We start from the raw sequence: 24,941 nt of genomic DNA on the forward strand, positions 1-24,941 counted from the left end.
GGATGGATCAAAGCTGAACAGCTGCCAACACCTCTCGAGTGTGAACGCGTTGTCATGAGTCTGTCAATCAGTATTTTCTCGCATAAACGTGCCAGCGTCTGAGTTTTGTGTGTATTTATGAGTGTTTGGAGGGTGGGGTGGCTGTAAAGTGAAGGAAAACTAGTTGTCGTCATCCCCCTACCAAAAAAATAAGCAAAAATTACAAATCGCTTTATGTGTTGCATGGAAGCATGACTGAGAAGTTGCTGCATTGTGCGATAAATGACTTTATAACTAACACACAGATTGGGCACATGCCGGATATACAAATGTTCCTAAATTCACCTCATGGATAAAGTCTCCAATGTCTCCAGGATGGGGCACAACTGGTCTGATGGGGTACTGAGACTCTGGGATGATGGGCCTCTCATCAACTCTGCGTACGCCAGGCGGCTTGCTGATGATGTGTTCTAAAGAGTCGGGCTGCTGCAGCTGGCTCAAGTCGTAGTCCTGCAACGCCACAGAGGTAGAGGCACATGAGCAGCGTAAGCATGAATAGAGACTTTGATGTCCATGAGGACGTGTGGTGTGTCTCTCTGAAGCTCTCACTTGATCCTCTTCTCCTCCGCCCTCCTCGTCGTATTTGAGGATGTTGTCTCGGACGTCATCTTCAGGGTCAATCAGCAACTGCTTCGTCTGCCTCTCTTTCTCCCTGCGCTTGATCCATACCACAAACAACAGCACCATGCCTGCAACAATTCACAAAGGAACCTCACACAGCTGCAGGATGTGCTGCAACAACATAAAATCAACTGACACCTTTACTTATTGATGAAGTGATGTCTTCAGCCTTGCTAAGGGATCTATACACAGCACCGAAGCACAGCAGTGTGTAAAGCTAAGGGCTTAGGTTGGAAAAGGTTCTGAAAGAAAAATAAGAACGTAGCCTAATTCTATTATCATTTAATTTCAATTTGATTTGCACGGTTCTGGGCATCACTGTAAGTATTTTCAAAACTACAATTGAGTGGTTTTAAATCATGCTGGGAATGAAGTGTTAAGCCATTACAATGCAACTTTCTGTTCAGCACTATTAATGAAAAGCATGGCTCATTGCATTCTGCTGTGGGCACCTCGACATTTCAAATAAGAAGAGAAAAATTCAGTATCCAAAAACAGCCTAGTGTCTGATCCTTTTGTATCATTTCCTCCAAGAAACATTGGATGTCAACCGTGTCTCACAAGCTGTAAAATAAGTTCCCCCTGTCCCATCTCAGCCATTTAAATCATATCTGTCACACTTCCGGTTGCAGTTGATATTACACTTGGCACTGAATGTGCATGTTACATACTTGATCTTGATTTGGGGAGAGACATGTGCCTGTTAAGCTTATTTATCTTTTTGATACTCCAAAATTGTATTTACTTGATGATGATGCACTCAGAAATCAGCTGGTTTGTACAAGGTTTAGCTTGATTTGCCCTGACCCAGGTGGAATCTCAAACATGTGAACTTTACATAATATGCTCATGCATAATTTCTAAACACCATCAGGTACTGGTAACCACAGTGATTTCTTCTGTCTAAGTTATTACTGCAGGAAGACGATTCAAAGGTTGCTGTTTTAATATCAGTGAGGGCTTTAGAAATTAGGTCAAGTGAGGTACTAAGAAACCTTTAAAGAGGGAAAGTATTTTCAATGGAGACACAATGGTTGTTTTCTTCTTACTGCTTAAGGGAGCTAGACCTTTATGTGTGCCAGTTATGTTGCACTTTTGGTTGTTTTGCACCCACAAGGTTGCTCTGTTTTTATCATTTTGAGTTTTCAAGCTTTGCCTCTGATGGAATAAGCTGCCTTTAAAACGTGGGTCGCGTCCACATTGTCTTGAAAATACAAATAGAGACTGTTGTTTACAGCTAGAAAGGCTAACTGGGTTAATTATGTTGAGGTAAGAAACAGTGCAATGCAAAAAAACAGTTTAAGATTTCAACTCTAAATATCTAAAACCCATTTTAACAGCAACTTGCCTTTGCTTCAAGAAATATTTAGTGTTTGTAAATTATATATCTAAAAAGAGAATCAGAATTGGCTAAAATATATATTGGCCGGTCAGACTTTTAGAAGACTGCTATAAGTCGTAAGATCATAAATTAAGATCATAATCTGTAGGTATGTGTGAACTGATCAGGGGTTGCACTACTCAGTAGAATGAGAAAGAGTTCAGATAACATATGAATCATGACAGGAATACATGAAGACGTGTTTGAAAATCAGAGTGTAAATCAAGTTGTATTGTTTGTCAGGTGGCCATTGTATAAAAAACACTTGCAGGTCTACAGTAAATATGTGGATCTCTTTAGAAGCATCAAGGTTTCAGTGAATGAATTCATTAAGAACACTTACACAGCAGTATGATGATGCAAATTAGGATGAAGATGATGGCTCCAGTCCCCAGGCCAGCGGCCGCGACAGCACCAAGTGTGGTACAGTCTCCATTTTCATCGCACGGACAAACCTTCACTTTGATGACAGACCTGTTGGACAACGGAGGGTTGCCAGAGTCTGACACAATGATAGGGACCTCGTACATTCCTGGTTCTAAGTAGATCTGGTACCGAAGAGCAAGACGGGCATAATCACCTGAGCAAAACAAAGAGGGAAAAACACTTGTTAAGCAATAATGATGTTCATATTTATTGTTTTGAAACTGCATTTCTTTCTTATGTCAGAAGCTAAGACTTTGGATACAAAATTAGACATTTTACTTAAAAGTCTAGATTTTTCTACTCCATGTTAAACATATTATTATTGCATCCCCTTGTTATTAAAAAAGCCAAAGGTTTTATTATTTAAACATTTACGTCATGTGAATGAATTAAAAGCATAAACAAGATGTCAGCCTCTGGTAAGTTTATCTGGCTGTTAATTTCATATTTCATAAAAAAAGGAAACACTGGATCTCTGTTTGAAATTACTGGTTGGGTCACACATCTTCCACAGCGTTCTACTTGCTCAGTCCATTGACTCTATTCCCAAATGTTGGGAATAATCAAGATACAATTAAGTTTATTTTTTATACTAAACATTGTTTCTCTTTTCATCTACCTGAGTTCATTTTGATGAAAAATGATTTCATTTTGGTACATTTATATGTTTAACAATGGGACTTATACTTCAGTCATTGTCCTTTGATATAGTTCTACAGTAGCTAGAATCCATCAATGCCTAATTAAATTCAGTGGGCATAATTTGGAAAGACACAAGCCTAATGGAAAACAAATCTATGGCATAATGAGACAATATCCACAAAATTGGGCGGCAAAATGGTGTCAAGGCACATGTCTGGGAAAGATACGAGACAGTATCTGTAGCAATAAAATCAGGGATTGCATCGATGAAAAATTGCAAGCACTTAGTAAATCCAAACATGGTGATGGCAGGATCATACTGTGGTTTCACAAAACTTTTGTAGAAGTCTTGGAGTAAGTAAACAAATTTGGACCCGAAGAGAGACATGATGGCTGAGGACCAGCGCTCCTCATCCAATCTGGCTGAGTTTGTGTTTCTGCCATGTGGACTGGGTAGATTTCCAAATGAAAGGTGTGCCAAGCTTGTGTATTATTCTCAAGAAGATTTTTTTTTTTAATGAACAAATCACTTGAAAATCTGTTGTTATGGGATTCTCAAATCAGAAGTGGATGCACGAAGTACAGTAATAAAGTGGTATAATAACAAACTGAGATAAAACTTCAACATCCACAATTTTCTCAGTTTCAGTTATCTACCCTGCATCATGTAACATTTACAAGAGGTTATACATTAGTAAGAATGGTCGAAAAATTCATGATAAAAATTTTATTTATTTAGTCTTTTAATTTTTTCAGAGGCAGCTACTCACCACTGATCCGTGCAATGGTCCAGTTGCGTCGGATGCTGCTGGGGAAGTTGGGCAGCTCGAAAACAAAGGGTCCAGCATTGGGATCCGTGTCAGCATCGGCGGCAGTGATGTTGACACCATTGACGTTTTTGTTCATCCTTTCGCAGATCTGAGACTCCCTTGGTATGAGCGCTGGGGGGTTGTCATTAATATCTATCAAATAGATCTGCAATGTGCCTGTGCCACTGGCTTCAGGAGAGCCTGGGAGGAGGAACAGAAAGATAAAAAAAATAACATCATGACAGAAGGAGAAGATGACAAGTGAAGATGTGTGCAGTGGAGGGGAGGACGGAGAGAGAAGACAGAGAAGTTGTGGCCCATCAGAGGAAATGTAAAAATAATAAAATACGAATAAAAAGAGAAATTAAATAGCAACAGACATGAGGTAAAATGAGCATTGTTCATTCATGGTTATGATGTTGGAGGTAGGAGTGCTGTCAAGCTGGGGAATAGTTTAAACTTTTGAAAGAAATACTTCTGACAGTTTTGCTTTTCACTTCATCTCTTGGCCTCACAGCCAAATCAATCCCATCACAGTCGATGCAGACGCAGGCAGAGCACATCGAATCACACGGAGAGGGGTTAGGCACATTAATGATGACTGTAATATAACAAAACAGGTCCTTGTCTGCGTGTATTTACACAATGCTATGAGTCATCTTTGATACTGGACATAAAGGCTACTTTCCATGCAGCACAAAGCATTTTTTCTGAAGACGAATGGGACTTTTCAGCATAAAAAAAGTACCCAGTGTCAAATATAAAGAAAGTATTTAAAAAAAATGCATCAAAATGATCCACAGTTCTGGCCAGAAGCTGATACATTGGCTTTATCAAGGGAACTAATATAATTTCAATTCTCTCAGTTTGAAAACTCACTGAACCATTGTTTTTCCAGCATGGTCTGCTTACATAACTTAAACTTCCGTGATTTTAATAAGCAAGCTTTCAGCACAGACGTATGAATTTACAATAATTGACATATAATAGCATCATGCGAGTCATCAGTTTTATTGCCAGTGGCTTTGGAGCATTACACAAAGATGGGTGGATTAGTTTGCATGTGATTTTCTTTTTCAATTTCACCTCAAATCACCGTTCACCCATGTGACAATTGTACACAATTGTGTGTCCCACCAGGACAATGATCTTAAGCACACAGAAAGCATTAAGCCTGTGGATTGGCCCAACCTTACTGGGGGGGAGGAGGGTACTATGCATAGTTTTGATAAGAATTCAAATGTTACAGATATTTAAATTTGTGCTTACAATTGTTGACTTTAAAATGAATTGAATACCACAGCCTAACTTCAAAAACAGAAGCCTAGCATTGGTAAAGTCTAATATGTCCTTGTTTTACAGAAATAAGTAATTACAAACAGCATGCAGTGAATTTACTTGTGTTGTATTCAGCAAAATTAATTTATTTGACCTTATTATTCATTTAGCTGTTAAAAGTGAAACAGCTTTTAAAGATAAGCATACTTTTTGTTTCAGAATCTGCTTAACACACTTGCACTGTGGTACCGCAAAGTCTCATTATATCAACACAAATCATTTTTTTCCAACAGTATCTCACAGGTAAAGCAGTTTTTACACATGTGGAAATGGTGGCTTTGCAGTTTCAAAGAAATGTTGCACTTGATCCCACATTTAGTCTGTAGAAAGTCAACTTGTAAAATTTGCTCTGATGCTTTAGGCAGGCCATAGCAGGTGCTGTTTCAACAGCAATACTGCCAGCTTTGGACTGCAATAACATGCACTGCTGCACATAGAAACACTCACACCCCATCTACAGACACAATTTTGAAGCCGTTGTGTTGATTGAACAGAGTAACAGACCATTACCAACGACATTTATGGAAAATTGGGAATAAAGGATAGACATTTAACAATTGGGGAAGTGAAATGGCTGAGCAAGAAAACAAACATGAAAAGGTGTGTGTGCAGCAGCAAATGAGACACAAAAAACTCCCACAAAAAGGGAATTTTAGCAACATAAACCCTTGAGCCGTTTATTGAGAGAGTACCACGGGGTGACGACCCTTAGCTGCTTCCAATTACAAGTCATTTCGCTGTCATGCCCTAATGGCGGAGGCACTGCATGGACTCCTGCAACCTTAGGGCCCATCTCTGAGATCAGATAAGGGCAATGCAATTTAAAAAGATTTATGCAAATCTTACAGATCTGCCAATTAAGCGTGGCTACAGAGCAAGACATTTCCCAAAGACTAGAAAGGCGCAGCTGAGGAGAGGTCAGAGTGAGTTTGTTGACTCATTCTGACCTTTGTTGCAGATCACACTACATGTTTCATGTATTTGGACTACTCATTAGTAATTTAAAACAGATTTCTTTTGTGACGGCATCTAGACATATTCCATGGGTAAATAGAAACACATTGTAAATAGTTATGTAATTTTAATGAACTATTTATATAGTAAAAAATATGTAATGTAAAGCTGGATAAAAAAAAAAAAACATCTGATGAAAAAAATTAAAAATACAACACATTGTATGATGGGCTTTAACCAAATTTGTATAAAAAGTTCTTAATTAAATTCAAGAAGTAAGACTACTTGCTTTTGGACAGATTATAACTGTTTTGGTCTATACTGAATTTTATTATTTTATTAAGAATGGAATAGAAAATTTCTAATGTAATTCAAAACCGTGAACTTGTATTTGAATACAATCTAACGGCTGTAGGAGAACTCTGTTATCAGCTTTGCAACAGTGAGGGAACCTACAGAGCAACTGGTGTTCAATGAAAAGACTTAGAACAATATTCACTTTGAAGAGTCTAGATTAGGTTTTGCATGTGTACCTGAAAATGCTGCTAGAATAGCTTCTGATTATTAAAACACACACCAAAACAGAAGAGAAAATTTTATTTACTAGAGTAAATAGTAGAGCCCTACTTGGCAGCCAAAATAATCTGGCAAATGGATGAGTTTTACTACAATTGGTTCTCTTTCAACCTCAAGTTAACCAGTTTTAAAAGCTGGGCTTTTTGCTGCAAAGTTTGTAACTTCTGCCAAGATGAAATGTTGCAGCTTCATAAAATCTTTAGCAGTATTTGCCACACTAGCCAGGATAGATACTTTATTATATGTCACAAATTAGATTTTAAAATTCAGAGAAAATGTCAAAACAAAAGCAGAAAATTGAGCAAAGCTAAGTTAGTCCTAAAAATTCCATTAATACAAAAATCATTTTCAAGGGTTGATTCTCATACATGTCATTTTCTATTTATTTGACGTACACTAAAAGACCGTGCATGATGAATATTTACTGCTTTCTTTTTTTGACTATTTAGAAATATTTTTAGGCATCCGAACAACACCGACGTCACAATTTTCATTACACATGAACATAAATTCAGAAACATGTTTCACACACACACAGACTTCCACACACATGGCTATAAGAGCAGAAATCCCAGACTTTTTCCTCATTTTGTGGTACTGCTAATCCCACCCATGTATGGGAGACATGTGGAAGCAGCTTGCCACAGCTGATAGGAGAATTAAGTGGGCTTTAACCAGCTAAATAAATAATTATGTTTGTGTAAATTTCTCAAAAGGATTTGTCTTAACTCTCTTTTTCAAGATGTCAGGAGTGGAGAAAAGGCATCTAAGAGCTGACCATATGTTCTGTGATGAACACATCCACATGTATAATACCATACAGGAATTTACCAAAGGGGTGGACAGCAAGGGGGAAACTGGAAGTGTGCTTCTCACCACGCTGCCAACACCTCTTCACTGTCCCTCTCTAATATTCTTACCATTTCACAGCATTTTTACCATAATCTCTCTTATGTTATTGCAACACCTACAAAGTCAGATCTAGAGAAAGCATTTGCCTCCTCACAGATTTATTATGTTTTTGCTTATTTGTCACGCTTGCATTTTTCAGAGTCCATCCATCCATCCATCCATCCATCCATCCATCCATCCATCCATCCATCCATCCATCCATCCATCCATCCATCCATCCATCCATCCATCCATCCATCCATCCATCCATCCATCCATCATAAATTAGGCCAAGAAAAGAAGGATATTTAACGCAGTAAGAGGATGTCAGCTTCTCAACCTCACAGTCAGCTGCACATATATTGATATTTTCAATCATTGCAATTGACTGCACAGAAACACACATGCACACATAAAAGAGCTGCACATGAGAGCATTCACAGATGCAAACACTTAGAAATACTACTAAGTTTTTAGGCTGGTTCAACTTAAAGTAAACACAGCAGAGAGCTGTGTGTCACTGATAAGGCAATTTGGAAAGGGGAAAAAGGCATTTCCTACTTGAAGAGAAAACCCCCCCACTCAATTCCAGTTGAGTAAAGTGGAACTTATTTGTTTGCTGTGATTGAGTTTGTGCTTGGTTAGGCTTAAGTTTCAACTTTGAGGCAGAACAAATAACACATGCAACAGAAATGACAGAAAATAGAGGGAGAAGTCAGGTCTGGACTGAAGATAAAACACAAAGAGAGAAGAGGATCAGCAGTGTGGCCAGCTGTGTGAATACAGGATTTTCTTTGAGTTAAGCTCTGTTGTGCAGTTCTCAGATTCTACATCCCCATTTATGCTTTTAAATTCAGACAAAAAAAGTTCAAATTTGATTTACATTCTGATAGAGGGATTTTTTTAGAAGACACTCACGTGTTTGAACCTATAAATCATTAGAAATTTGAAAGTTCAAGATTCTAAGCTCCATCCATAGAACACAATTATCTTGATAGATGCATTTTAATTTCCATCTATTTTGGGATATTTATATTTTGTGAGAAAAGGCAGCAAAAGACAAAGGACAGCAATTGTTTTCTCTTGGTAGTAAATTAACCGTTGCTGCATTAATAAACTATAAAGTGCAAACAAAGAGGAGAAAAAATTGCTTCTTACCATTGTCTGTAGCCAGAAAAGTAGCTTCGTATATGTTGTTTTTTACGTAGACGGACTCCCGGTCGAGCATTCCAGTTGTTACAATCTGACCGCTGGTTCTGTTAATAGACAGCCAGTTTGCGGGATCGTTCAGCTTTGAATACCTAAACACACGTGGACAGATCGAAGGAGAAGTTAGCGTTGGCGGTTCTGCATCTATAAGCAATCATGTCTTTCCTCTTGTGTCTGTGAATAAATAGATTACCTCCTAATACACATCTGCACAAAAATCGCAACAGCCTGACCTTCACAGCATTTAATTCTTCATTGACTTCTTTCTCAGAGCCTGAAGCCTACAGTCAATTTCACCTCATTTTTTCGCTTGTGAGTACCAGGCAGTAATGTCAATTGCTGCCCTGCTTAAGCACTGCTGCAACTGTGTGTGTGTTTGTTAAAGGTAGCACGTTTTTCTAGGAAGAGTTTGATTTAATGTGGGATGCGATTAAGCTGTCGAACTGGGTAGTACACATGCATATTTAGCTCTTTCATGTTTGCAGATGTGCATGAAGGAGCAGTAGAGACTCAATGATGGGCTCCTGGTACTGATCAATGAACAGGAAAGTCGATGTGGTAGCAGGTGGCAGCAGTCCTCTGGGATAAGAGTGGAATAGGAACAAGGGATCATCTATGGGATTGAATCCCAATCTTCGCTCTGATCTCACTGTTCTGGTTTCTCAAGCTTTTGTTGCTTTCAGCCTTTTCTATGCTTTCAGTTATATCTGATCCCCCCCTCAACTCATGTCGCCTCACCTCATCTAGCCGTAGTTGGTATTCATACATTTTCTTATCCCTGTGTGTATCCTGTCAACCTTGCCTCGTTCGCGCTGTGATACAGAGTTCACCATCTGCAACCTCTCTTAGCCGCAATCTCACTTTCACATGTAAAAGCATCATCTGTGAACATGTGACACCTTGACCTCACACAACAAGGTTTCTGCATCACTGTGATTTCATTTACTAGAAGTCAGCTAGGCCAGATGGACTACTTTTTATTCCATATATCTGTCAGGTTTTAAATGTATCCGTACTGAAATGGATTTGACTTTCTTTTTGCTTCTATGTTTACTAAACTGCACTTTAGTGCAAAACCTGCTTTTTATTTGTCATAAAAAATACACATGGATATGATTCTGCTTAAATGGAGAGAGAAAAAAACTCTAGAAGGATGGGTGGCAGCAGGTAGTAATGACCAGGGTGTAAGGCAGAGAGTAAAATTTCTCCCCCGCAGAGAGGGCGGTGGGATTTTCCCAGCAGGCAGTGGGCACGATCCCAGGAGCAGTGAATTGCAGAGAAGGGGATCATGCTGGTGACATTCCCACACTTTAAACAGCAGCAGTTACACAAGGTAGTCTGGCCTAAACCCACAGATTGTAAAACCATCATCAGGAACTCAGTGAACTCAGATATAACTGTAAGTTGGGAGGAGTGGAAGAGAGGGTGAAGGAAATGAAAAGATGGTGAGTTGAAATAGGTGGGAGGAATAAGACACAGAGCAGAAGAGTTTTAGAAATACATGCATCACTGTATGATCAAATTCAATTGTTACATTTAGGACTGATTTGATACCTGCGGCACTTTAAATTATTTAATTCCATTGCAAATACTTTTTTTAAAAATTACTATTCCATTTTTTGCAATAAACAAATGACAGAAGAACAGTTTAACTAATTAAATACTGTTGAACTAATCTAAGAAGTCTATTATCAAAATGTAAAACTAAATTCTACTTTCAATGACAATTGAAGTCAAAGAATTATTCAGCTCCCAAAATACAATTCCTCATAAGAGGACACATATGCTAAAGATCACCTGATGCAAGCAATCAAAAGGTTCGTTAGTTGCATCATGTGTGCTTAAGATAGAACAGTTCCAACATCTGAACTGTTGAAAATAATGTTTCATTGCATGAAAAGATAATATAAGCCATTATCTTGGCTTATATAAAGGTTTAGAGAAAGACGTCATTGCTTTGCATACTAAAGGAATAAGGTGCAAAAGACAGTAAAGTCACTGGATATTCGGTAACACTTTATTTGACTGGTTGTGAATACGACAGTCATGACACCATCATAAACATGACATAGCACCTGTCATGAACATGAGTAAGTCTTCATGAATATTTATGACTGTTATCATAAAGTGTCATTCGGTAAATCATGGCACTTTTAATACAGAATTGACATTATTCAAAATGTCTTTGCTAGGACAACTTGACATTAACCAAGAAATTATGATCTGACATAAATTTGTTATAAAGGTATTATTGATTAAACTTTAAAAATTATGTAGCTGATTAAAGCTAAAGTTTAATCAGTCAAATTAAACTTGACTGATTAAAGTTTAATTTGACTGATTAAATTCAACTTTAAAAACACTTTGTGGAATATATACAAAAAGGTGTCGCACTGATGAAGCCGTTTCTTTTCCATCATTTGTTTAATTTTGCTATCGCTGAATAAATTGATTCAAATAACAAGATTGATTTATCATGTTTATTTTTTTTAACTAAGAATATGCTACTCCAAAAAAGTGAATTTTTGAAATGGCTTTGCACACCAGGGAGGCCAATAACAGTAGAGGGTTCTGTAAGTTAGCATGTGCTCTTCTTACACTTAAAGAAAAAAAATAAAAATAAATGGATTGCTTTGATGAAGACAGCGGGTAAACATTTTCATATGAGTTAAACTGTCAAAGTCAAATTTTTTCAACAACCTGAAGTCTGGTAAGCATGATTTCTGTCAAGACATGACATGCTGCAAGACGTTATAACTGTCAAGTCTGGAATAGCTTCAAAAGCCTCAAACCAACAACTGCTGCATTTACTTTTCTGTTTGTATTAATGTCAATTAACAGACATAAGATGTAAGATGTTCATCAGTCATGCTTAGCAAAAAGACATGCAGATGGGTAACAGAGACATTATTTTAGTTGTTAGAAATGACTTTTGCGTAAAATGAAACATTTAAAGTCTTAAATCGAAAGTGCATAAAGGAAACTATATTAGTATCTTTCATGTTAAGCACGGAGCTAAAATCCCGAAAAGCTTCATTTTCTGAACAACAAAGACAATCCATTCTGTTCTAGGCATATGAAAAAATGGGAGTGAGCCTTCTGATTATAAAAAAAAACACAATTCAGTCATAAGCCATGTGAATTTTGCTAAACCCAAGACTAAGTTGGATAAGCAGTCCTCACAAAACAAGGCAGTGTAAAAGAAAAAAAAAAAAAAAAAAAAGCAAAGTGGTAAATTCTCTGCATAGATGACCAGTCAGCATTAATACAGAAAATAACTTGACTGGTAGAACTTTCCTGGAATTTAAGATAGTCAGTATTCTGTTAATTAAAGATCTGCTGTTGTTGTATGAACCTTCTAGACCTCTCAGGTCTTCCGGTTCTGGTCTGCTCTGCATCCCCAGAACCAGAACCAAACGAGGAGAAGCAGCTTTCAGCATCTATGCACCACAAATTTGGAACAAACTTCCAGAAAACTGTAAAACAGCAGAAACACTGACTTCTTTTAAATCTCAACTAAAAACCCACCTGTTTAGAATTGTATTTGAAATGTAATCAATTACAAATTTATGGATGGAACTTGACTTAATGCTTTGTTTTGATTATTGATTCTATATTGCATTGTGTTTCTGTGTTTGTAATGATGTAAAGCACTTTGATATGCCTTGCTGCTGAAATGTGCTATACAAATAAAATGTGATTGATTGATTTGATTAATATGAGTCAATATCACTTATCAACAAGATAACTTAACCAACAAGTTATCTTGCTCATATCCTCTCTTAAAAGGATTAACTTGGGACTTCAGCAATTATTCCTGCTGATTCTCAGCAGAGTGTCATGTAGTTTTACTAAAGACCTTTTGTAGCCAAATGTGCCAAGTCAGAGAATATTTTATTCTCTGAATAATAAAGCTGCAATATTCTGGATATTATAACTAGTGAGTGAGTTACATAGAACACATTTACAATACCACTGCAGATCACATGATGCTGATGAAAGACAGTGTTCATATTTACAAAAGACTTTCTTTACTGTCATATAAAATGCATGCACTACTTTTTCATTACAAATTAATAAATTTTTTTATAATACACAGGTGAATGTGTAAAAATTCCAGTAAAATTTTCTACACATTTCTCTGCATTAACCACTTCACTAGATGATTTTTTTTTTTACATTTTCTATTTGATTTTGCTTTGCTAAAAAAATAGAAGTATAAAAAATAAAAAAAAGAAATTCTATTTATTACAATTATTTTGCTGCTGCAGTTTTCCAGAAAATTAGGGTTGTGTGGTAAGCCGATTGTACAGGTTGTGTGATCACCTCCTGCACCTCATTTGCAGTGTTTTTTCATGTCTCTTCCACCGGAAGGCCCATCTCATTTGGGAGTTGGGAGGTGTGTGAGTACAGCTGGATGTATGATTAGGCCTGGCAGGTTAGTGATCTTAGCAAGCAGCAGGGAGAGGTATGACATTTATTTTTCAAACCCCCGACCCTGAGGATGAAAAATGCATGTCTCGAGCTTAGCCAAGGCGGTTTGGGTAATCATTTATGCCAGTGTCTCCAGTCCCATATCTCGACCTTACTGGTTGGGTGTATGACAGGTGATGCATGATGCCTCGCTGTCCCTTACTCTTTCTCTCACTGGCCTAACCACAACAGGACACTTCAGTCTTTCTTTTCTTTGATAAGCACCTGTCAAGTTCAAACCTTGACCCGAAGTCAGCTCACTATCCACGGCTTGTTTCTGCCTGCCACTCTTTGCTCCTCGCAGTCCCCGAGCTGTTTTCAGCTTAATTTAAACTTTCAGATCTTCCTGAAGTTTCCTTTTAGTTATCTAACTGTCAGGGAAAAACGTTATGGTGTTTCATTTTTGTTATATTGCATGCATGTGTATGTTTATAGGTCACAAGAGGTGTAGCAACATCGCATGATCTCTCTGATGACTCCTTGACATTGAACATTTTTCTCACTGTATTCAATCCAGTTTACATCATTATGTAATTTCATCTGATGAATTAAGTCAAAAGCTACATGAACAATCATGATAATGCCATGATGAGCTAATCAGAAGTTTCCAATGACACTGAAGTTACTAACTACTTTAATATCTTCTACTGGCTCAAAATGAATTTTCCATACTTTGTAAAGAGTCTGGAAAGGATTTTCTCATCCCCAGTTTAAAATATAAAATACTTAGAGCAATCAAAAGTCAGCTGGATAATATCCCACTGAAATGAGAATCTTAAAATGAACAAAACCTGTTTGTCAAAATAGAAAATAAGGAACATTTTCAATGTTGTTTAGCATCAACACCTCCTTAGATTTAGACATGTTTAAAACCCAATTGCTTTAAAATAACATACAGTTTTCTGAAAAGGTTCACGATTGAAGATACAAGGTTTCTGCTTGGCATTGATGATATGACAGTGAATTACCTGTTCCACAAAATATCACATGTAAAGCATTTAAAAAAACAGTAAAACAAAGCAAAAAAACTCAAATCTCATTTTAAACATGACTTTTGATACACTACTTTACGATAATTCATTTAACAAATGGACCAAGAATACAAAATATCTTGCTAAGGAGTTTGAATAAGCCCATTTAAAAATTGTGATGGTGAACCCATGGTTTGTGAGTATTTGCACTCAGTTTAGCAGACATTATGCTCACTTTCAGTGGATTAGAGGCAATAAACCCACTTCCTCAAAACAATACAGATGACCGATATCCCGACAACAGAGAATGGAAATGGTGTAAAGCAGTGGGATTGACGGTGATACTGTCCAGGTGAATTCAGCTTGTCCCCTCAAACCCATGTTTTTCTTCTGTATAGAAAAAAGTCAAAGGGCATTTGTTTTATTTTAAAGTGAATATGCCAGACCATTTCTAAAAAGCTAAATTGATTTTAAATTGATGCAGTTCGATGCTTCAGAAAAAGAAAATACACAAAATCAATTACTTGAAAGTCATTTAAAAAGGGAGCAAAAATAAGAGAGAAGGAAAGGAAGAAAAAGTCAAACAGAGGGGGAGACGGCCCAGCTGGTGGCTTTAGCATCTTTCTAAATTATAATGTACACCCAATTTACTCTCATCTGCTGTGAAATTAACTGGGAAATTTGTTTAGATATGTTCCCCCCAAAGAAAATTAGAAAACAGGAGCTGCATAGCATGAGGTGGCATTAATCCCAAACCGAACATCCGTGTTATCGTCTCAATTGCATATTTCTCAGTTGCTATTATAAGTTATGCCAATACGCTTTCTGTAATCTACATGCGCATAAGAAAATGTGGGCTTTTGCAGTTGCATCACAATATGAAGCTCTTCATCATTATAGAGAGTTATTAATAGATCACCTTTTTCTCAAGGGACACAGCGCAGTTAGCCACACCGTCAAGATGACAGCTGGATTTTGCAAATTGTAAGGTCTGCTGGATGTTTAAAGGTTGGCTCATGTTTAAAATCAGAGAAGCTGAGCGCAGACAAAGAACACTGCAGGTGGCCGTAATGGTGTCAGGTGCTTGAGTTTGAGCCAGCTGTTCTCTTTACCTCCTCCTCTTCATTCCATCTGCTCAGTTCTTTTCCTCTTGCGGTGCATCTATGTATGTGCTTATGCCACACAAAGTCTCCTAAACTTTTATTAAAAGGGTTTTTGAGAGGTGGGTGCAGCCAACACACAGTGATGTAGTTGCTTTTTGACTACTACTACTACTGGCAAGCTACTTCTCCCAGAGGTTTTTTTTAGGTAAATGCATGTCAACAGAGTTATTTCCATGTGGCTTGTATTCGGAGAACAGTAAACAAGACTAAACACTAAGACAGGTCAGAATGAGCTCCACCAAGATAGAAAACAAACAATGACATATTACAGTGTGCATGCTGTACCTGATTATCTGTTGCATCTGGAGTCTGTCAGGATCTGAGGCTGAGAAAGTGGTCAGGCTGGTGCCAGTAGGAACGCCTTCCTCGAATCGGATCTGTTTGGGGTTGGTGGGGAAGTAAGGGGGCTCGTTGACGTCCTTCACAGATATGGTGACTCCAGTAGTCGACTGGAGTGAAGACTGGATGCCGCTGGCCAGGTGGGCCTGGTTTGACACGACCACTGTCAGCATGAAGGACCGGTTCATCTCGAAATCGACTGGCTGGAGAACAAAATGAAAAAATTACTTATGTACAAAAAAGAGAAAGATGTGTTTACTTTGATCCACTCAGGCTTCTCTTACATTTCTTTGAATGCATGTTACTTTGCTCTATTGCCCTCCTTAACCTTGTGAACTTGTGAAGTCTGTCACCTTTACCCATTTTGTGTTGGACAGTATTTAATATGACTACATATTTACTGAAAGAACAGCCTTTAATTTGGACTTTCATTGATAGTTTATTGTGGATCCTTGATATTTGTTCTATCACGTTCTGTGTTTAAAGATGGCTTTGTGTCATTTGTGTTGTTCTTGCCACCAAGAGGGAAAAAAATTACTGTATATTAGGGATAAAGGGGAAATTGCTTTCATACATTGAGTCATGTTGCTTTGGACATTTTCTTCCTTTCATGAATGAAATAACATTTTAAAAACTGTGTTTTGTATTTGCTCATTTAATCTTTTATATAAAATCAGTTTGATGAGATGAAACATTTATATATGAAAAAAAGAAACCTGGAAGAAATGTGTAAGCGAGAAAATATATTTTTTTTAAATTGCACTGCAAGTTGAAAGGAAGGTATAAAAGACAAAAAGTAAAGCACATTTCTTTAAGCGTGGTTCCACAATAAAGAAAAACTATTTCCATGATTGTTTTCCACTTATTCCTATTATTTATTGTATTACAGTCCTTCCTCTGAATACAAAGACTTTGTAACAAAATTTTAAGTAGTCACTTGTGTGTTTACTATAATCATGCTCATTTTAAAATAAAAACCCTGATCAACATTTTTCTTTCTGTCATTGTCTGTCTGATTGATAAGATAATTGAACAGCTTTAGCATGTCAAATAGTTCTGCCACAAACCAGTAAACATACATAAAAACGATGCTCTAACTCCATGTGCTGTTGCTATGGCTTGCGTATTTGAATGTCTTCAAGGCATCTAGATTTTTTTTTCCTAATGGAGGCAACAAGACAAGGTTCAAATGACACAAAACAAATTAAATGATAAAACAGAACCAATATGCCTTCTGTAAGTGCTGCACATTTAACAGCGTGATGATGATCACGGCTGCAAAGCTTGTGCTTGATGGTGAAGTTAAAGACTCTGAGCACATCCTCACGTTGCATTGCTTCACTGTTATCAGAGTGAATATAAAAAACATCATTAATCAAGATGATTTGTTGACCCCAGCACAGTGGTAGGACTGTTTTCATGTGTGCTACTTGTTGCAATATTTTGCCCATGCTTGCATGTGCATGTAGATTTTAGTTAATGTAAGCAAAGACGTGTGTATTCGCATAGAGCACTGGGAGCCCATTTAAAGGCAAACCACGCTTGTGGCTCTTTGATCTAAAGCCTGTGGTCTTTTGGAGCATCGGGAGGTCTGGAGTATAGCTGAAGCCTAAAGTAAAACACACACATTCACGCAGACTCACACAGCCTGAGGGAAACCACAGGGGTGAGAGGTCAATAACATGGCTTCCATCTTTTGCCTATGAGATATCCTGTCTTGCCTCTCCTCTGCACCACTTTACCCATTTCTCTCCTTCCCTTTTACATAATTTGCCCGGCCGGACTCCAAATTCCCACCCTGTGGGTTCCTCACCTCTGCCCTACCTCAGCTCTCTGTGATCTAAAGCTCACAGTGGGCCGCGTTTCTCAATCCCGGGAAATCTACCTCACCCACACTTTTATCCTCGCCTTCTCTTCCCCCTGTCATCTTGTGTGTTAACATTATCTATGATTTACATATCTTAATGACTCATTCAAAGCAAGTGGATCTGTTTGTGCATTTTCCATGTGAGTCTGTTTGTCTACGGACTTCGTTACCATGTGGCAAAATAAGAATTAGTCTCTTGAAATACTCCAGAGAGCAGCATAAGTGCGTGACATGTTCTGGTTAAGACCTAACGCCTTGTTTACACAGAAGCTCAAGGTCCTTGTGGTAGACTGATGCCTACCTGAGTGTTAGCATGATTCCATTTGTCTCCCTAGATACCTTGGTAAAAAAAAGAAAAAAAAAAGAGAGAGAAAACTGCAACAGTGCAAAGCCTTTATGTGGTTTTTACATTTCATCTTTCACAAGTTGTCCAACATGAATGCTTGGGTTCACTTTTTTGTCTCTGTGTGAGCTGAAGGTCCTCTGTTTATTTGTCGAGACAGTGTATTGCTTATTTCCTCTCAGGGGGTGGCTTGTCTCTTATTTTATGATTTCCTGATAACCTCCCATGGGTCTCAGTGCAAGCTTACGGCTACCCAGCTGCCTGCTGAATTTCACAGGGAGTGAGAGGAATGGATTATTAAAGTCAGTCATCTAGAGATAATGAAGAGAAGCAAAACACCAGTGCTCATTGCTCAGGCTGCAGAGGGAATTATAATGGCATGTTAGTGCTATTTGTTAACATTATTGTGAGATGTGATTTGCAGAAGTCAGATAGATGCTGAAAACATCCTTGGCTCCAGAAGGTCACTGTACTATAATAGTATTATCTGTAAAACATTTGCAACATGATAGAAGCACTTACATCAAGCCTTATGAGGATAAGTATCACAAATACATACAGATACATGCAAGTATATAAATGCAGTTCTTGAAGTTGAAGGCCACTAAGCACTTCTAATGTAGTAGAAACATTTACAAATGGAAAAGTAATCATAATGCTAGATTGCTGACTTTTTTCCATACACTACTGACTGCAGCGTGAAAAACAAATTTAATTTAGTTTGCAAAGCTACTCATGAGTCAAATGTAGACTAATTCAATCCTGGGTTACTTTAGTATAATAGAATACTAATTTAAGACTGACTGATTTAATCAAGCATTCCATATTAAGTTTTCAAACCCAAAAATGGGTTAAAAGCTTCAACAGGGTCTATTCTTAGAGATTCAAAAGACCGGATTGAAAATGTTAACTCATAACTCTGATGTCTAAATCACTAATACTTTTTATTCAACACTGCATTAAAGAAGCAGAAACAAGTGTATATTTAAAATAATAGAAAACGTGGATACGACTGTAACAATACAGACAAGTATTGTGAAATTTGAATTTTAAATCCATTTATTTATTTATTACAAAAGAGTAAAGGTTGCACAAATAACCTTTACTCTAGGATTTCAATTTTAAAGAATCTGTATGAATCTTTATATATTGTGGGATTTATGGTTATAAATCCCACAATATATAAAGATGATCAATATGTAGAAATGTGGTCTTTGAGTGCTAAAAAATAAAAGCCTCATGCACCTGATACTTCTTTAAAGAATATCTGTTCAGTGTAAAAGTACTTTACATTTTAAAAATTGTGCTGGTGGGGCATAGGGATTAGAGTCAAACATGAAGAAAACAATAGCTATTTGAAAAAAACAAAAAAAAACACAATTGAAGTAACGTAGCTGGGGCCTTAAACTATGAGGTCAGCTTTGCTCTGAGTGGTCTTGTCGCTAACATAGCAAGTTGTAACAAGACATGGCTTTGTTGTTACTGTCATTTACCATGGTAGTGAGAACATTATGAGTGTATAAAACCATTGCCATTGTAATTGAGAAATCAATATCTAATTTGCTGCAGTGGCCTCACCAGCCACCGCATTAAAGTGTGTGTTTGAGTGCATGAGCTGTTTCTGAAGGGCACATTAGCCTCCAATCCTTCTTTTGGACACAAAGGGGCATGTGAAAGGCAAAGACCTCCACCTGTCCTCATTTAACTCTGTCACCTATTATAATAGTTTGTACCTAAATCCAGGGGAATCTGATATTCTGCATAGAAGGAAAGCTGGTACTTCCCACTATAATAACCTCAGAAATGCCATAAAGTTTAGAATTTCACTTAAACATAGTATGTTACCTTCACCACGGTGACCATGCCGTCGTTGGAAATGGGATCAGTGCGGATGGTAAAGTGCCCAGTTGGGTCCCCACTGATGATCCTGTAAACGGCGTTCCAGTTAGGAGAATGAGGCTGGTCAGCATCTATTACAGTCAGATTAGCCACCGCAACATCCACTGTGTTCTCTGGGACCTCGCCAGAAAACTGTAAGAAGCAGAGAAAAATGGGAAGCTACATCTCTCTGAAACAAAGTTACTTTTACTGGTCTTGTATTCCTTTTGTATCCATTGAGCCCCTTTATAGAACATAATCCTTTCGAGTCTTTTAGTTAAAGTAATTTATCTCACTTCCACAAGCAAGGAGAAAGCACAGCTTATACACTAGCAAGTAGATGCAAATAGGGACATAGTTTTACTTTTAATGTTTTTTTTTTGGTATTCTTTGATGAACAATAATATTTAATTCCTCTGAAATCCAGAATGACAAGGAGGGGAAATGTTTGCAAAGGAAAATAGCTATCAGCCGGGAGGCTTGAAACATCTGTTTGAGTGTATCTAAGTAGTTTTTGGTCGTCCCCATGCTTTACAAATACATGTGCTTTGTCCTGATAAGCCTGATGAGCAGCGAGCCGCTGTCTGTCATGTGCCGGTTATGATGGGGATTCTTGTTTGTTTTGAACAAACTCAGGGAATAATTGACGCTGTTGCTACAAGAAGTCTGCAAAACACAAGTTGACCACAGACCCACCTATGTAAACAACTTGACAAGCCCAGACACACGAGGTCATGTTGTGTTTTCAACTCATCTGGAGGTAACTGGCGTGTAGCACCACGCAGTTACCATGTCACCACGGGTAACAGGCATGGATGAGCTACTGAGCCGCTTATGTGGGTGAAGGATATCAAAGAGCAAAGCCACAGACCAAACACTCCAACAGACCATAATACCCTGCTTGGTGACGCTCACATCAACCAGCAAACAGCCGACAGCACCGGGCAGATTAGAGGGCTGCGTCAGGAGAGCTGTTCAGAGAGTCAATGACATTCTTAAGACAACAGACAAGTCCGGGTGGTCTTGATGCACTGTCTGGTTTGGCTAAGTAGGCAGGCTGTCGTATGTTATTGTCTGAGCATTTGTTGTGTGTGCTTGTGTGATTTATTGCTGTAGTTTGGTTCAGGGACTCCCCAAAACCAATTCAGTAAAATAAACTTCAGAGGAAGCTCAGAGGTTCTCTTAGGAATCCTTCAACATCTTGTTTCTGAGTAACTTGCCCTTAGTAAAAACTAAGGGCACGTGTTAACCAGTTATGATCAAAGCCTTTAAAGGATTCACCACATTCTGATTAGCAACACTGCAGTTACAAGTTTTTTTGGGGGGGGAACTGAAAGGTACAGAAGCGTGTTGCTCTCAAGGAGGAAACTAAATTTTTGAGCACTATCACGTTATATCATTATAATTATATTGTACAAACATAATAACATATTGTATGAACATGATAATATATTTGTTATTTTACAAACGTGATAATTTATTGTACAAACAATATATTGCATAAATGTGACAATTGTATTGTACAAATGTGATAATTATATTGCATACATATGATGATTATATTGTATAAATGTGACACAACGAGATACAATAATTATATTGTTCATACGATATTATTACCATGTTATAACATGATAATGTTTGAAAATTTAAAGTTAAAGTCCTATAGGCAGAAAACTACATAGTCTATTGTTGCTCTGGAGACTTCCTGATTCCAGAACCACACTTCAGCTGCAGTATTTTTTTTTTACATATATTTGTTTTCCTTTTGCTACCCTTCTTATTATTTGCAATGGTGAGAATGACATCTTTTCCATCTAGCTATCTGGTCAACAGAAATATGCCCCTTGTCATATTGTATGTATTCCACAGGAAAAAAATAGGAAGTATTGGGTAACTAATTAAGAGCTTCAAAACACTTTAAAAACAGTCTTCAGTTGTATTTGTTTTATAGGTATGGAGAGGCATGCCAATATGTGTTAAAATGGTGATTCTGTCAACAACAAAATTATTTCCTATGGGTCTTTTTTATTTTTGTAAAAACGGACATATGCTTCTGCAATACAAGATTTATTCATCTTAAGGCTCTCTATGTCTTTACTAGAGGTGCAAATAACTGTGAAGGTGGTTCTGGTTAAATTCTCTATTAGCGAGTGTTTAATAAAAATTTCCTTTGGCTACTATAATTCTAGAATAGTACATGGGTCTGTGGTTTTTCAGAGTAGAATTGTAATAAGACTACCTTAAGGCAGAGACGCAAACATCTAATTAGGCAGCTTTTCTTCTAAGTGATAGCAAATCTTAACTCCAAGTGTTGGACATGAGGGAATAAGGGTGGATCCCTTTGATTGTGATTGGCAATGAGCACTGCTGGCTTTCTCTCAACACTTGACATAATACCTCTTGCCAGCACCCTTACTCTTCTGTCACTACTTTGGCCATGAGAAAACTACAAGGGGGAGAGTAAGGCAGAAGGAGAGGCGAAAAGTGACAGGGAGCTTCATCATGTGAACTTTGTAAGGGCAGCACAGGCAGGAGGCCAAGAAACCAGGGTAGAGAGTCCTGCACAAACTAGTTTGATTGTGCATCCCTGCACTTATCTACAATGCCATATGGAAACATAGCAGCAATGGAGTAAACACAAAAGGTATAAACAATTTGATTCATTTTATCAAATCTATCTGTATTAGAGACGTAATGCAATAAACACCCAGAGGCTTCGCATCTGCACACATACACAAACTCTGTGACTACTTGAAAAATAGGCCAGCCTCTGATAGGCATGATGAAATATTAATCATCAACATTAAAGACAAATTCCCCAAACTTTATATTTCTGGGACATGCTGAAAGATCTATGGGGTTTATTGCTAAAACTAAATATTTGCATAATGGCCTGCAATCCCAACAAAATGGCTTTTCATGTTATCTCCCCCTACTAAAATGGATGATTTATGAGGGGAGTGGGTGAAAGTGCTTTCCTCATCGTGAATCCTAAACCTCTACTAAAGTTTATCATCAATATTCCTGATAATATTAACTTCCTCATGTGACGCTGATGGAAATGCACTTAAACTAGGTGGAATCCAGTTAGAGGATATCAATCTGTTATTGCCCTGCATCATCAATACACCACCATCAGTAGGGAATGTTAATGCAGAAAAAGGAGTCAGGGAAGGCTACTGATTTACAACAAGGCCTGTCTGCACTTCATCACTGCTACTGTAGAAAATTGCTTGAGTGACAAAGTACTCCCTCATTCTTCCTTGTCTCCTTGTCATTCTCCCTTTTCCTTTTTTTTCTTTTTGGAGTCTAATATGTGGTCTGCTCATCAGTACATTTAAACATATACACATTTATTTTCTAGATTTTCTTTCTTCATCTTTTCCCTGCTTGTTTCTCTGCATGTTTCTGTGTGATGTAGCACCTCTCTGACAAGGTTTGTAGCTGACACATGCTTGACGTCGGTGCTAGCTGAACATTGTAAGAGTCCTAATAGTCCCCAGAGCAAATACTAATGCTAACTGCTTTCCTACCAACTGAAAGGCTGAGCACATTGTTGCCAAAGTATTAATATCTGCTTCGGGAGTCGGAGAGCAAAGGGCTTTTCGTCCACCCATTCTTCCATCTAGTTCTTAATCCCACACAGTGCTGTTAAGAGTTGGGTGTAGCAGTCTCAGCAGTCATTAGGCAAACCAAACGACTTGCCTGCCTTACAAACAGTTGAGTGCTTTGCTCAGAATTATTTGGAAACAAGATGAATGAGACCATGCCTTCCAATGTATTTACATTGATTGAGCTTAGCCATATTTGTCATCTTAAACTCAAAATTTGATTGAATTTATTTAGGGTTGTCATATTTTTTGTTTTTAAACTAAAACTGAGAAGTATGGAGTGCATTTGTATCCAGCCCCATAAGTCAATGTTTTGTAGGACCATGTACAGTGTGCAGTTATTGCAATTATGAGCCTTTAAATACTTGATATGCTTTAGGGCTATTTTAATGCCACAGCATTCTTTGGCATGCTGTGGCCCCTGTTTGGCTTGAAGCAAATTGTATATATGACTTATTTGGGGTATCTTATGTGAATAATTGTTGTCTTGTCAACATATTCTTCAGCCAGGGCAGTGGACCTATACAGCTCCCCCAAGTTCTCTGATAAATGAGCCTAGTCCATTAGTCCTGCAACTGTACCATTCTCCTTTTAATTCTGGATGATAGACTGAAATGTCCTGAGTTTGGTTCATTGTAATGTTCTCCAACTGCTTTATATTACCTGCTCTGTTTCTCAGGTAAAGTGGCTGTGGATTGGATTTCTCTGCCTGAGAGCAGGCAGAGAAATCAGGAGCACCTGAGCCAGTCTTCCCAGCCTATTTAAAACCAGCTGCTCCTCACATCAGTTACAGCTCAAGCTTGCCTGGTAGTCCTGATATTTATGTTGGGTTTGATGTTTTGTTAACAGGTTTTGCTTTTCTTGAATTAGTTAGGGTTTGTGTTAGTTATTGTATCAGTTTGTTTTGGGTTGGCATTCTGCCAATAGTTTGGTCTATTCATTTTTGCAAAACATATGTTAGTGTAATAATCACTTATTAATTTGCCTTGTGTTTCCCTATTTTGTCAGAACCTCATGAGCTGGGTCGTGACACTCATTCCTTCCACTTTAAAATTTCAATATACTTTGTGTTGGTCTTCACGTAAAATCCCAATAACATACATTTAAGGTTGTGACTGTAGAACTTGAACTTATGAATATGTTCAAGTGCTACACATGAATATATTCAAGTGGTATGAATAATTTTGCAGTATTAAGAGAATACTGCAAAAGAGAAATTTTGACATTTACCAAGACTGTTTATAATTAATTAGAAGTGCAGGAAACTGACTCTGCTTTTAGCCATCTTGTAACGTACACTACAAGTGACACACTTGATGTAAGACTCAGCCAAAAGGGAAATGTCTTCCCTCTCTAGTGATTTAATACATTACATAAAATACATTACATTGGACTTTTAATTTTTAC

General features: G+C 37.7%; 1 protein-coding gene across 2 annotated transcripts in view; it reads right to left on the minus strand.

The window, feature by feature from the left end:
• LOC102216698 (cadherin-4-like) overlaps positions 1-24,941 on the minus strand; it is a 264,176-nt gene that overhangs the window by 8,048 nt on the left and 231,187 nt on the right. For both annotated transcript variants that reach the window (XM_023337259.1, XM_005811949.3), the window contains 7 exons: positions 19,888-20,073; positions 15,779-16,035; positions 8,836-8,978; positions 3,880-4,119; positions 2,385-2,621; positions 589-728; positions 325-489 (listed from right to left, as the gene is read on the minus strand). In XM_023337259.1, coding sequence (XP_023193027.1) covers positions 325-489; positions 589-728; positions 2,385-2,621; positions 3,880-4,119; positions 8,836-8,978; positions 15,779-16,035; positions 19,888-20,073 — 1,368 coding nt within the window. The remainder of the gene's footprint in view (positions 1-324; positions 490-588; positions 729-2,384; positions 2,622-3,879; positions 4,120-8,835; positions 8,979-15,778; positions 16,036-19,887; positions 20,074-24,941) is intronic.

Source organism: Xiphophorus maculatus, chromosome 1 (genome assembly GCF_002775205.1).
Source record: "Xiphophorus maculatus strain JP 163 A chromosome 1, X_maculatus-5.0-male, whole genome shotgun sequence".
NCBI classification, from domain to species: domain Eukaryota; kingdom Metazoa; phylum Chordata; class Actinopteri; order Cyprinodontiformes; family Poeciliidae; genus Xiphophorus; species Xiphophorus maculatus.